Source organism: Notolepis coatsorum (genome assembly GCF_963971535.1).
Source record: "Notolepis coatsorum genome assembly, chromosome: 18".
Lineage (NCBI taxonomy): Eukaryota > Metazoa > Chordata > Actinopteri > Aulopiformes > Paralepididae > Notolepis > Notolepis coatsorum.
Window position 1 is genome coordinate 4,911,711 of NC_140182.1, and position 12,889 is coordinate 4,924,599.

Below are 12,889 nucleotides of genomic sequence, written 5' to 3' on the forward strand. Positions count from 1 at the left end.
GATCCCCATTAGCTGGTGCCATGGCTCCCAGCTAGTCTTCCTGGGGTCCACACAACACAATACATAAAACAGTTAATGCATAGATCAATACAAAAGATAAAAACTAGAATTTAGTATATAGCAAATAAGCTACTTTCACAGATGCTATAGATGGAAATAAAAAAACAAAACAATTAACTAAAAACATACAATAAATATCCATTTTTAAAGATACAAAATGAGAACTTGTAGGCGAAGAGGCAAAAAACCCATACACAAATGCAATACACATTAAGGCAACAGCTGTAATTGAGATTTGAGTTTCTTTTTAAAAATCGATTTACTAAAAGTGTAGAGATAACTACTGTAGGTTGTTCCAGAGTGTTATGCACCTATAAATAAAAGACCGCTTTAAAGCATTGGTTCTAGGACGAGGGAGTACAAACTGACCATTTCTGGCCCCTCTTGTATTATGGTCTTGTATAGAGCTTCTGTAAACAAGTTTGAAATGCGGGTGGCCATGCCCGCTTCGATTGTGCAATAATACTAAATAATAAAATGATGTAATAAAATAGACATAAAAAGGGCATGATAGAATAGACCTGCTAAAGTCCTGAGATTGAGGTTTACGGCACTGGGTCCTATGTACACTACTATACAATATACAGTTTTAACTCTATATCCCTCCCTCTCTCTCTCTCTCTCTCTCTCTCAGGGGGGCAGAGATCCTCTACAGCCTGGCGGTAGCGACGGCTCGCCACGTGGGCATGGAGGGCCGCTACCCGCTGTCGGACTACGCCCTGCTGGTGGACGCCCGGCGCTCCGTGGGGCTCTTCCAGCACCACGACGGCATCACCGGCACGGCCAAGGAGAACGTCGTCACCGACTACGGCAACAAGTGAGTGACCCCGGCAACAAGGAGGGAGTGCACTAACTTGTTGCCGTAGTCACGGTGACGACGTTCTCCTCACGTCCCGGGGGGGGGGGGGATGCTGCTAATGAGGATGGAGAGAAAAACATGAAAGTGTCGTTAGATCTGAATCTTTCGGGGGGTGCCAGGGTGGCGCACCACCACGTCTCTGCCGCGGTCACATGGGCGTCGTGGCCAATCAGAGAAACGCTGAATGCAAGTAGGTTGCCTTAAGTGTTCACGCGTCCCGGGTTCGACTCCCGAACCCGGCGACCTTTGCCGAATGTCTTCCCCCTTCTATCTCCCATACTTCCTCTCTCTCTCTCTCTGCCGGACTGCCCGGAGAAAACCAATAAAATATCGACCAAAAACATAATAAAAAAAGATAAATAAATAAAAATCTGGATATTTCATTTTATGCGTTTTTTTTGTTTTGCAGCCAGATATTGATCACCGGAGACACGGGGGTGTCTGGTCTGAAGCGCTCGTGCGGTGAACCGACGGGGGGGCGCCTAATGAAAAACAGACCGCACTTTGTTATCTCTTCTTTCTTCTTCGCACTCGTCTTATTAAAGATGTTCTCGTTTGTCCACTCGTCCAATTTCATCTGCCTTGCGTGTTTCTATTGACAAAGCACTTAAACTGTAGCCCTTATCCAAACCGCCGCTGGCAGCAGATACATCGAGGTCGTTACGCATCGAGTCGTGGGCCCGATTCCCGTTAGTCTGGATGAATCCTCCCTGCAGCCGCACTCTCCCACTCAGCCATCTGTCTCCCCTCCTCCTCCCCCCCCCCCTCCTCCTCCTCCTCCTCCTCCTCCTCCTCCTCCTCCGCAGGCTACTGCGCTCCCTGACCGGCCTCAAGAGAGTCATCATCAACGCCGCTCACTTCCTGGTGATGAAGAACAAGGAGTTCTACCGCTTTTACCAGACGGAGCCGTTCCTGGAGACGGTGAGCGGGCCCTCGGGGTGGCGTGGGCGTAACCGTACAGAATCTGACACTATACAGACGTTTTACCTTCAATAGAGCGTATATAAATTTTAAGCTGTGTTTTTTTTTTTTTTTTGGTTAAGATAAGTGTCAAGTAGCTCTACATTTTGACAGCCATCACTGATATAGAGTGTCTGGTCAGTAACATGGGTCTCCCAGTCCCTCCACTCTGCAGTAAACAGTCATCACTGATATAGAGTGTCTGGTCAGTAACATGGGTCTCCCAGTCCCTCCACTCTGCAGTAAACAGCCATCACTGATATAGAGTGTCTGGTCAGTAACATGGGTCTCCCAGTCCCTCCGCTCTGCAGTCAACAGCCATCACTGATATAGAGTGTCTGGTCAGTAACATGGGTCTCCCAGTCCCTCCACTCTGCAGTAAACAGTCATCACTGATACAGAGTGTCTGGTCAGTAACATGGGTCTCCCAGTCCCTCCACTCTGCAGTAAACAGCCATCACTGATATAGAGTGTCTGGTCAGTAACATGGGTCTCTCAGTCCCTCCACTCTGCAGTAAACAGCCATCACTGATACAGAGTGTCTGGTCAGTAACATGGGTCTCCCAGTCCCTCCTGCTCTGCAGTAAACAGACATCACTGATATATAGTGTCTGGTCAGTAACATGTGTCTCCCAGTCCCTCCACTCTGCAGTAAACAGACATCACTGATATTGAGTGTCTGGTCAGTAACATGGGTCTCCCAGTCCCTCCACTCTGCAGTAAACAGCCATCACTGATATAGAGTGTCTGGTCAGTAACATGGGTCTCTCAGTCCCTCCACTTTGCAGTAAACAGCCATCACTGATATAGTGTCTGGTCAGTAACATGGGTCTCCCAGTCCCTCCACTCTGAAGTAAACAGCCATCACTGATATAGAGTGTCTGGTCAGTAACATGGGTCTCCCAGTCCCTCCACTCTGCAGTAAACAGCCATCACTGATATAGAGTGTCTGGTCAGTAACATGGGTCTCCCAGTCCCTCCACTCTGCAGTAAACAGCCATCACTGATATAGAGTGTCTGGTCAGTAACATGGGTCTCCCAGTCCCTCCACTCTGCAGTAAACAGCCATCACTGATACAGAGTGTCTGGTCAGTAACATGGGTCTCCCAGTCCCTCCACTTTGCAGTAAACAGCCATCACTGATATAGTGTCTGGTCAGTAACATGGGTCTCCCAGTCCCTCCACTCTGCAGTAAACAGCCATCACTGATATAGAGTGTCTGGTCAGTAACATGGGTCTCCCAGTCCCTCCGCTTTGCAGTAAACAGCCATCACTGATATAGAGTGTCTGGTCAGTAACATGGGTCTCCCAGTCCCTCCACTCTGCAGTAAACAGCCATCACTGATATAGTGTCTGGTCAGTAACATGGGTCTCTCAGTCCCTCCACTCTGCAGTAAACAGTCATCACTGATACAGAGTGTCTGGTCAGTAACATGGGTCTCCCAGTCCCTCCACTCTGCAGTAAACAGCCATCACTGATATAGTGTCTGGTCAGTAACATGGGTCTCCCAGTCCCTCCACTCTGCAGTAAACAGCCATCACTGATATAGAGTGTCTGGTCAGTAACATGGGTCTCCCAGTCCCTCCACTCTGCAGTAAACAGCCATCACTGATATAGAGTGTCTGGTCAGTAACATGGGTCTCCCAGTCCCTCCCGCTCTGCAGTAAACAGCCATCACTGATACAGAGTGTCTGGTCAGTAACATGGGTCTCCCAGTCCCTCCACTCTGCAGTAAACAGCCATCATTGATATAGAGTGTCTGGTCAGTAACATGGGTCTCCCAGTCCCTCCACTCTGCAGTAAACAGCCATCATTGATATAGAGTGTCTGGTCAGTAACATGGGTCTCCCAGTCCCTCCACTCTGCAGTAAACAGCCATCACTGTTATAGTGTCTGGTCAGTAACATGGGTCTCCCAGTCCCTCCACTCTGCAGTAAACAGCCATCATTGATATAGAGTGTCTGGTCAGTAACATGGGTCTCCCAGTCCCTCCACTCTGCAGTAAACAGCCATCACTGTTATAGAGTGTCTGGTCAGTAACATGGGTCTCCCAGTCCCTCCGCTCTGCAGTAAACAGCCATCACTGATACAGAGTGTCTGGTCAGTAACATGGGTCTCCCAGTCCCTCCACTCTGCAGTAAACAGCCATCACTGATATATAGTGTCTGGTCAGTAACATGGGTCTCCCAGTCCCTCCTGCTCTGCAGTAAACAGGAAATAAATTTTCTGGTATCCCTTCCCACTTCATCCAATCAGGAGAGAGAACCCCCAGATATTTTTTTTACTTGTTTCAAGAAATCTTGCCAAGCCACAAAATAATTGCTGGCTTATTTGACTAATTTCAAGCACATAAAATGCTTTTAAAAAAAACGAGTTTGCAATTCTTATTTTTGTCAGACAATTCTTTTGCAGTGTGGACTTCTCTCTCCAGATGGTATCTGATCTGAGAATGTGCATCGTTCCATCCCTAGTGTGTTTGTGTCGTACATCATATATAACACAGATACCTAGCTGGTCTCTTATGCAGGTTCCTTCTGTGTACCTGCAGGATGACAGACGTGCCACACAGGACTCACTGCCTCAACGCACCCTCATCGAGCTGGACCCCACTGGACCAAGGTAGCCAAGATAGCTCCTCCCATCCTAGCATAGCTCCTCCCATCCTAGCATAGCCCCTCTCATCCTAACATAGCCCCTCCCATCCTAGCATAGCCCCTCCCATCCTAACATAGCCCCTCCCATCCTAACATAGCTCCCCCCTTATCCTAGTTTAGTTTACTCAGTTTATTTGATCAGGGACAGTGCATAATCAATCAACAGTTATACATTTATAAATTAATACAAATTATAATTTTTTTTTAAATATGCCAACATTAGCAGGGTTGCTAGTTTTCAGTTCTAGACCCTGGGCTAGATGTTTAAGCTAGCATAGCTCCTCCCATCCTAGCATAGTTCCTCCCATCCTAACATAGCTCCTCCCGTCCTAACATAGCCCCTCCCATCATAGCCCCTCCCATCATAGCATAGTTCCTCCCGTCCTAACATAGCTCCTCCTCCCGTCCTAACATAGCTCCTCCCATCCTAACGTAGCTCCTCCCATCCTAACGTAGCTCCTCCCGTCCTAACATAGCCCCTCCCGTCCTAACGTAGCCCCTCCCATCATAGCATAGTTCCTCCCATCCAAACACAGCCCCTCCCATCCTAGCATAGCTCCTCCCGTCCTAGCGTAGCTCCTCCCATCCTCTGTCTCCTGCCCATCTCCTATAATCATACGAGTAGGGTGTCTCTTCACTCGGGTTGGTCACCGAATTACATCTATACAGTATTACTACAGAGTACCGATTCACGCTAAATCAATCTGTACCAAGGCATAAAAAAAAATATTGTTTGTTTCCTGTTGGTTGTCAGTTAAGGCATGGGTAGGTAGGGAATTTATTTAATTTAATTTTTTTATTTTATTCTTTCCCACGGCGACTATGGATAGGGAATTTCTTTATTTAATTCAAATGTTCACAACAACATGGATGCATGTACTCTGCCAGCATGTTTAATATCCATAATACTAAAGGTTTGACTAAGATTTCTATGAAACTTTATTCTAAAAAAAAAAAAAAAAAATCAGCTTTTTTTTTTTTTCTTTTTTTTTTTTTAATTTATTTTTAAAAACTCATAAAATATATTGGGTCGCACCTAAATCGGCAGGGTCGGTCGGCAACCGGAAACAAACAATATTTTTTGTTATGCCCAATCAGGAAATAAATGTGTTTGTTATTACAAGTACTGGTACCGGCATCGGTTCAAATGTGAACGGTACCCAGCCCCTCTGTCCCCCGCCCGGTACCTGGTTCTGTTCCACGACCCGGTGGTTTCTGACCCGCCCCTCTGTCCCCCGCCAGGTACCTGGTTCTGTTCCACGACCCGGTGGTTTCTGACCCGCCCCCTCTGTCCCCCGCCCGGTACCTGGTTCTGTTCCACGACCCGGTGGTTTCTGACCCGCCCCCTCTGTCCCCCGCCCGGTACCTGGTTCTGTTCCACGACCCGGTGGTTTCTGACCCCTCCCCTCTGTCCCCCGCCAGGTACCTGGTTCTGTTCCACCACCCGGTGGTTTCTGACCCGCCCCTCTGTCCCCCGCCAGGTACCTGGTTCTGTTCCACCACCCGGTGGTTTCTGACCCGCTCCTCTGTCCCCCGCCAGGTACCTGGTTCTGTTCCACGACCCGGTGGTTTCTGACCCGCCCCTCTGTCCCCCGCCAGGTACCTGGTTCTGTTCCACCACCCGGTGGTTTCTGACCCCGCCCCTCTGTCCCCCGCCAGGTACCTGGTTCTGTTCCACGACCCGGTGGTTTCTGACCCGCCCCTCTGTCCCCCGCCAGGTACCTGGTTCTGTTCCACCACCCGGTGGTTTCTGACCCCGCCCCTCTGTCCCCCGCCAGGTACCTGGTTCTGTTCCACGACCCGGTGGTTTCTGACCCAGCCCCTCTGTCCCCCGCCAGGTACCTGGTTCTGTTCCACGACCCGGTGGTTTCTGACCCCGCCCCTCTGTCCCCCGCCAGGTACCTGGTTCTGTTCCACGACCCGGTGGTTTCTGACCCCGCCCCTCTGTCCCCCGCCAGGTACCTGGTTCTGTTCAACCCGGTGGAGCAGGAGCGGCTGTGCGTGGTGACGGCGCTGGTCAACACGGTGAGGGTGCGCGTGCTCACGGAGGACGGGCAGACCCTCCCGGTGCAGCTCAGCGCCCAGTGGAGCTCCGCCAGCCAGATGAGCGCGGAGGTGTTCCAGGTGAGAGAGACTAGAGCCATAGGGAATCCGCGATCACGGAATCACGGACGGAATCGCGGAATTGAGCAATAAAAATGGAATCAACTATAAAAAAATAAATAAAAGATTATTATTTTTTTTTTTTAACTTTTTCTTTCTTGTATGTTGTGGGACTTGTACAGCACTTTGTTCAACTTTGTCAGTGCTGTAAAGTTTAAACCTTGTTAAATCTTAGACAAACAAAACACTTTGCTTTCATGAAATATTGTAAGCCGTCATTTGAGGCTTTATTATAAAAGCGGCACAATGAACACAAATCTGTCGGCGCCGAGTCCGACCTCATCTTAAATAACAAGCGGCATTGCTTGTTGTAGGTAACAAAGAGAGGCAGAGTTGATTTTGCAAAAATATATATATATATTTTTTTTTTATATAATCGAATTTTATTTTCATATTCGAATCCCATGCCCATCGAACGAAGCTTCGAAGTATTTAAGACAGCCCTATTAAATGGACTGTTATATCTTATTAAATTGTGGACATTTATTCATTCCCACTTATTAGACACTATTTCTGATGGTAAAATGAGCGTACAAAGCAAAATACAGAATTCTGAAATATTAAAAACGGAAAAAACGGAATTTGGAAAAAAATATAATGGAATTTGGAAAAGAATTAAACGGATTTCATATGGCTCTAAGAGAGACGCAACACGGCGCCGGTGTCCGCTCCTTCATTCACACGTTAAGTTATGTTGTGGACGTTATTCTAAGAGAAGAAACGACGAGCTGTAGTCGTTCAATATCAAGTCGAGTTGTAAAAATAAACATATATATTTATTCGCTGGGATCACGGAAAAAGTGCTCGGTTACGAAATCGGAGACCAGTGTACACAAGCGTCCGACCAGGGGATGAGAGAGACCCTTGATCAGACGTACAATTAAACACATCACTGGACATGACACGACGTACATTAAGGTGACAAAAACAGGTAAACATAGATTTAACATGGAAGAGAAAATAAAAAACAGAAGATAGGTCTAAGGGTTTGATAGGGTTTGTCGTCCCTGAGACGAGACTGGAGTCCAGATTAAACAAGAAAAGAACAAGATGTGATTTACTTGGAAATGCCTATCTGTCCTCCTGGCCCTTGAGGTTGTTTTAAGAACATCAGCCAGACTGTCGCCCCCTAGTGTCTGCTAGTTGACCTACGGTATATTAAACTAGTCGAGGCCATCGAATAGAATATGTATTTCAACACAGATCTATAATGACATGATAATATTTCTATCAGTTATTTAACGATCTTCCGAGAATCTTCCGAGAATTTGAATAAAGTAAATGAATGAATTTATTCAGCGGCCATTTTATTTATTTATTCATTTATTTATTTTAACCTTTTATTTAACCGGGCAGGTCAATTAATTAAGAGAGAGTTCTTATTTACAACGACGGCTCGGCGACAGGTCAAACGGGCCTCTCGAAGGGTTAACGGGGGACGATAAAATAAAATAAAATAGAAAAGAGACACAGACATCGGAGGTAAAGGAAATAATTTAAACACACTCCAAACAACCGGATGTAATGACAAGGTATGTGACGTAAAGCGGAACAGACCACTTACAGTTAACCCTTTCACTGCCACATGACAGAAGGTTAACCCTTTCACTGTGACAAGTTTGAGACCCCTGCTCTCTACCGAGATCAAATGCAATGAAAATAACTGCTGTATAGGGCCATCTCACAGTGTATTAGGTTGCCATTATATAATTACTCGAGCAACAAGCAAAGAAGGCTTTAAAAAGCAAGTAAAGAGGTTACTTTTGGGTACAGGCACAATGCTTGATATAAATACATTTTTTATTATTTCACTAGTCATTTTGTAATCTTTTGGTATAATGCTAATGTTATGAGGTGGGTTGGGTTGGATGGGTGTGTGTGTGGGGGGGGGTTATGTTTGATTATGTTCTGTATGTTGTTTCGTATGTTTATTGTTGGTTTTATTTTTAATTATGGTGTTTGTTTGTATTTATTGTTTTGTGTGGACATTTGTAACGGCTGATGGGGATCCAGATAAACTCAAACTCTACACGTGTGCTGTCGTTGTATCAACTAGGGATGGCGGGCGTGAGTAATCGATTAATCGGTAATAGATTAATTGATTACTCGTAGCTATGAGAAAAAAATCGATCTTAAATTATGAATAACTTTTATGAAAAAAAAAAATCGAAATCTTTAAAATATATATATATATATTTTTTTACATATTTGTTTCACATGTATGTGTAAGATTATAACCGTTTTCTTGGTTTCCTTAAACATATACGTGAATGAACAAAATGACGTTTAGCCCTTTCACTGCCACACGACAGCCAGTTAACCCTTTCACTGTGGCAATACAGAAGGTTAGCCCTTTACTATCACACAACCGACGGTGATGCTCCATCATTAGCATCATTAGCTTCGCATCCGCGGAGCTAATGATGCTAATGATGGAGCATCACCGTCGGTTGTGTGATAGTAAAGGGTTAACCTTCTGTCGTGTGGCAGTGAAAGGGTTAAAAAAAAATATATAAAAAAATGTAATTCATATTATTTTTTTTTTCTTTACGAGTAATACACGATCACTCGAGTGTAGCGTGCGATCAATCGATCTGGATACAAATGCCCATCCCTAGTATCATCATCAACCTGTCCTCTCTCTCCCCCTCCAGGCGTCCTTCATGGTGCGGCTGCCCGCCCTGGGCCTGGCTCTGTTCCACCTGTACGACTCGGCCGACGCCCCCATGACGCTGCGCTCAGACACCCTGCTGAGGCTGTCCGGCCGGGGGGTGAGCGCCCGCGCCGTGGACCCCCTCCCCGTGCGCTCGCAGGCGGCCGAGCCCCGGACCTTCTACGTCACCAGCCAGTCGCTCACGCTGGGCTTCTCGGGAACCACGGGCCTCCTGGAGGTGAAGGAGCAGCGCTGCGTCTGACGCCGTCCGGCTTCACGGTCGTCTTTTTCCCGCTTCGCCCCCCCACCCCCCCCCCCCCCCCCCCCCCCGCTCCATTAAAGGTCTTATTAACCCTTTCACTACCACACTACATAAGGATAACCCTTTCACTGCCACACGACAAAGGGTTAACCCTTTCACTGCCACACTACATAAGGTTAACCCTTTCACTGCCACACGACAAAGGGTTAACCCTTTCACTACCACACGACAAATGGTTAACCCTTTCACTACCACACGACAAAGGGTTAACCCTTTCACTGCCACACTACATAAGGATAACCCTTTCACTGCCACACGACAAAGGGTTAACCCTTTCACTACCACACGACAAAGGGTTAACCCTTTCACTGCCACACGACAAAGGGTTAACCCTTTCACTACCACACTACAGAAGGGTTAATCCTTTCACTACCACACTACAGAAGGTTAACCCTTTCACTGCCACACGACAAAGGGTTAACCCTTTCACTACCACACTACAGAAGGTTAACCCTTTCACTACCACACTACAGAAGGGTTAATCCTTGCACTACCACACTACATAAGGTTAACCCTTTCACTGTCACACGACAAAGGGTTAACCCTTTCACTACCACACTACAGAAGGTTAACCCTTTCACTGCCACACGACAAAGGGTTAACCCTTTCACTACCACACTACAGAAGGTTAACCCTTTCACTGCCACACGACAAATGGTTAACCCTTTCACTACCACATTACATAAGGATAACCCTTTTACTACCACACTACATAAGGATAACCCTTTCACTACCACACTACATAAGGATAACCCTTTCACTACCACACTACCAAATGGTTAACCATTTCACTGCCACACTACCAAATGGTTAACCATTTCACTGCGAAAAGTCAAGATAGACTGCGCTCACAAATTATAACACTGGGTGCTGAAATCCCGTCGAGTATAATAGAAAAAGAAAGCAATACGCTTGGACCAGCACTCACAGATTTTGGTATATTTAATGGCAGCCTGAAACAAACATTTTAATGGCTAGCCATCAACACTGAGGAAGGAACATAAGAGTTCCGAAACATGTTTGTTTCAGGCTGCCATTAAATATACCAAAATCTGTGAGTGCTGGTCCAAGCGTATTGCTTTCTTTTTCTAACCATTTCACTGCCACAATAGAAGGTTAACCTTCTGTAGTGTGGTAGTGAAAGGTTAACCTTCTGTAGTGTGGTAGTGAAAGGGTTAACCTTCTGTAGTGTGGTAGTGAAAGGGTTAACCTTCTGTAGTGTGGTAGTGAAAGGGTTAACCTTCTGTAGTGTGGTAGTGAAAGGGTTAACCTGTAGTGTGGTAGTGAAAGGGTTAACCATTTGTCGTGTGGCAGTGAAAGGGTTAACCTTCTGTAGTGTGGTAGTGAAAGGGTTAACCTTCTGTAGTGTGGTAGTGAAAGGGTTAAGGGATGGGCTTCTAGCAGAAAAACAAGGGCTTGATTTCCCCCTTTTTTCTTTCTTGATCAAAGTTAACACGACATGTTCCACCACTCCTCAGACCACTCTTTCATCTCTCTCTCTTCCTTTCCTTTCCTCTCCTCTCCTCTCCAGTACGTTCACCCCTTTTTTCCCCTTTTTTGACGTCTTTGTTTGTCCCCGTCTCTTTTCTTCAGAGTATCCGACGCAAGGACGACCCTCAGGAGGTCAAGGTTCAGATGCAGTTTGTCACGTACGGCACCCGACCGTCCAAGGACAAGAGCGGCGCTTACCTCTTCCTGCCCGACGGGAAAGCCAAGGTGTGTTGTCTGTCTGTCTGCCTGTCTGCCTGTCTGTCTGTCTGTCTGTCTGTCTGTCTGTCTGTCTGTCTGTCTGTCTGTCTGTCTGTCTGTCTCTCTGTCTGTCTGTCTGTCTGTCTGTCTGTCTGTCTCTCTGTCTGTCTGTCTGTCTGTCTGTCTGTCTGTCTGTCTGTCTGTCTGTCTGTCTGTCTGTCTGTCTGTCTGTCTGTCTGTCTGTCTGTCTGTCTGTCTGTCTGTCTGTCTGTCTGTCTGTCTGTCTGTCTGTCTGTCTCTCTGTCTGCCTGTCTGTCTGTCTGTCTGTCTGTCTGTCTGTCTGTCTGTCTCTCTGTCTGCCTGTCTGTCTGCCTGTCTGTCTGTCTGCCTGTCTCTCTGTCTGTCTGTCTGTCTGTCTGTCTGTCTGTCTGTCGAGGCCTTCATCTGAGCTGTTTATTCACGTCTTCTCCCCCCCCCCCTCTCCCCCCCTCCCTCTCCCCCCTCCCTCTCCCCCCCTCCCTCTCCCTCCCTCCCTCTCCCTCCCTCCCTCTCCCCCCCCCTCCCTCTCCCCTCCCTCCCTCCCCCCCCCCTCTCCCTCCCTCCCCCCCTCTCTCCCTCCCCCCTCCCTCCCTCCCTCCCCCTCCCCCCTCCCTACTCCCTCCCCCCCCTCCCTCTCTCCTCCCCCTCCCTCCCTCCCTCTCCCCCCCTGCCTCTCCCTCCCTCCCCTCCCTCCCTCCCTCCCCCTCCCCCCCTCCCTCCCTCCCTCTCCCCCCCTGCCTCTCCCTCCCTCCCCCTCCCTCCCTCCCCCCCTCCCTCCCCCCCTCCCCCTCCCCCCCTCCCTCCCTCCCTCTCCCCCCCTGCCTCTCCCTCCCTCCCTCCCTCCCCCCCTCCCCCCCCCCCCCCCCCCCCCCCCCCCTCAGCCCTACCTCCAGAAGGAGCCCCCTATGGTCCGGGTGGTGGAGGGGCCTCTGTTCTCTGAGGTGGTCTCTCACCACCAGCACTTCCAGCAGACCGTCCGCATACACAACGTGCCAGGTGATACACACACACACAGCTACACACACACACCTACACAACGTGCCAGGTGATACACACACACACAGCTACACACACACACCTACACAACGTGCCAGGTGATACACACACACACAGCTACACACACACACCTACACAACGTGCCAGGTGATACACACACACACAGCTACACACACACACCTACACAACGTGCCAGGTACACACCTACAGCTACACACACACACCTACACAACGTGCCAGGTACACACCTACAGCTACACACACACACCTACACAACGTGCCAGGTGATACACACTTACAGCTACACACACACACACACACACACACACACCTACACAACGTGCCAGGTGATACACACCTACAGCTACACACACACACACACACACACACCTACACAACGTGCCAGGTGATACACACTTACAGCTACACACCTACAGCTACACACACACACACCTACACAACGTGCCAGGTGATACACACCTACAGCTACACA

At 48.1% G+C, this 12,889-nt stretch overlaps 1 protein-coding gene across 1 annotated transcript in view; it reads left to right on the forward strand.

The window, feature by feature from the left end:
* Positions 1-12,889, forward strand: part of man2a2 (mannosidase, alpha, class 2A, member 2) — a 73,911-nt gene that overhangs the window by 32,966 nt on the left and 28,056 nt on the right. The window contains 7 exon segments of the mRNA XM_084334632.1: positions 695-877; positions 1,726-1,840; positions 4,429-4,499; positions 6,493-6,658; positions 9,352-9,588; positions 11,266-11,388; positions 12,282-12,396. Of these exon segments, the coding sequence (XP_084190758.1) occupies positions 695-877; positions 1,726-1,840; positions 4,429-4,499; positions 6,493-6,658; positions 9,352-9,588; positions 11,266-11,388; positions 12,282-12,396 (1,010 nt within the window).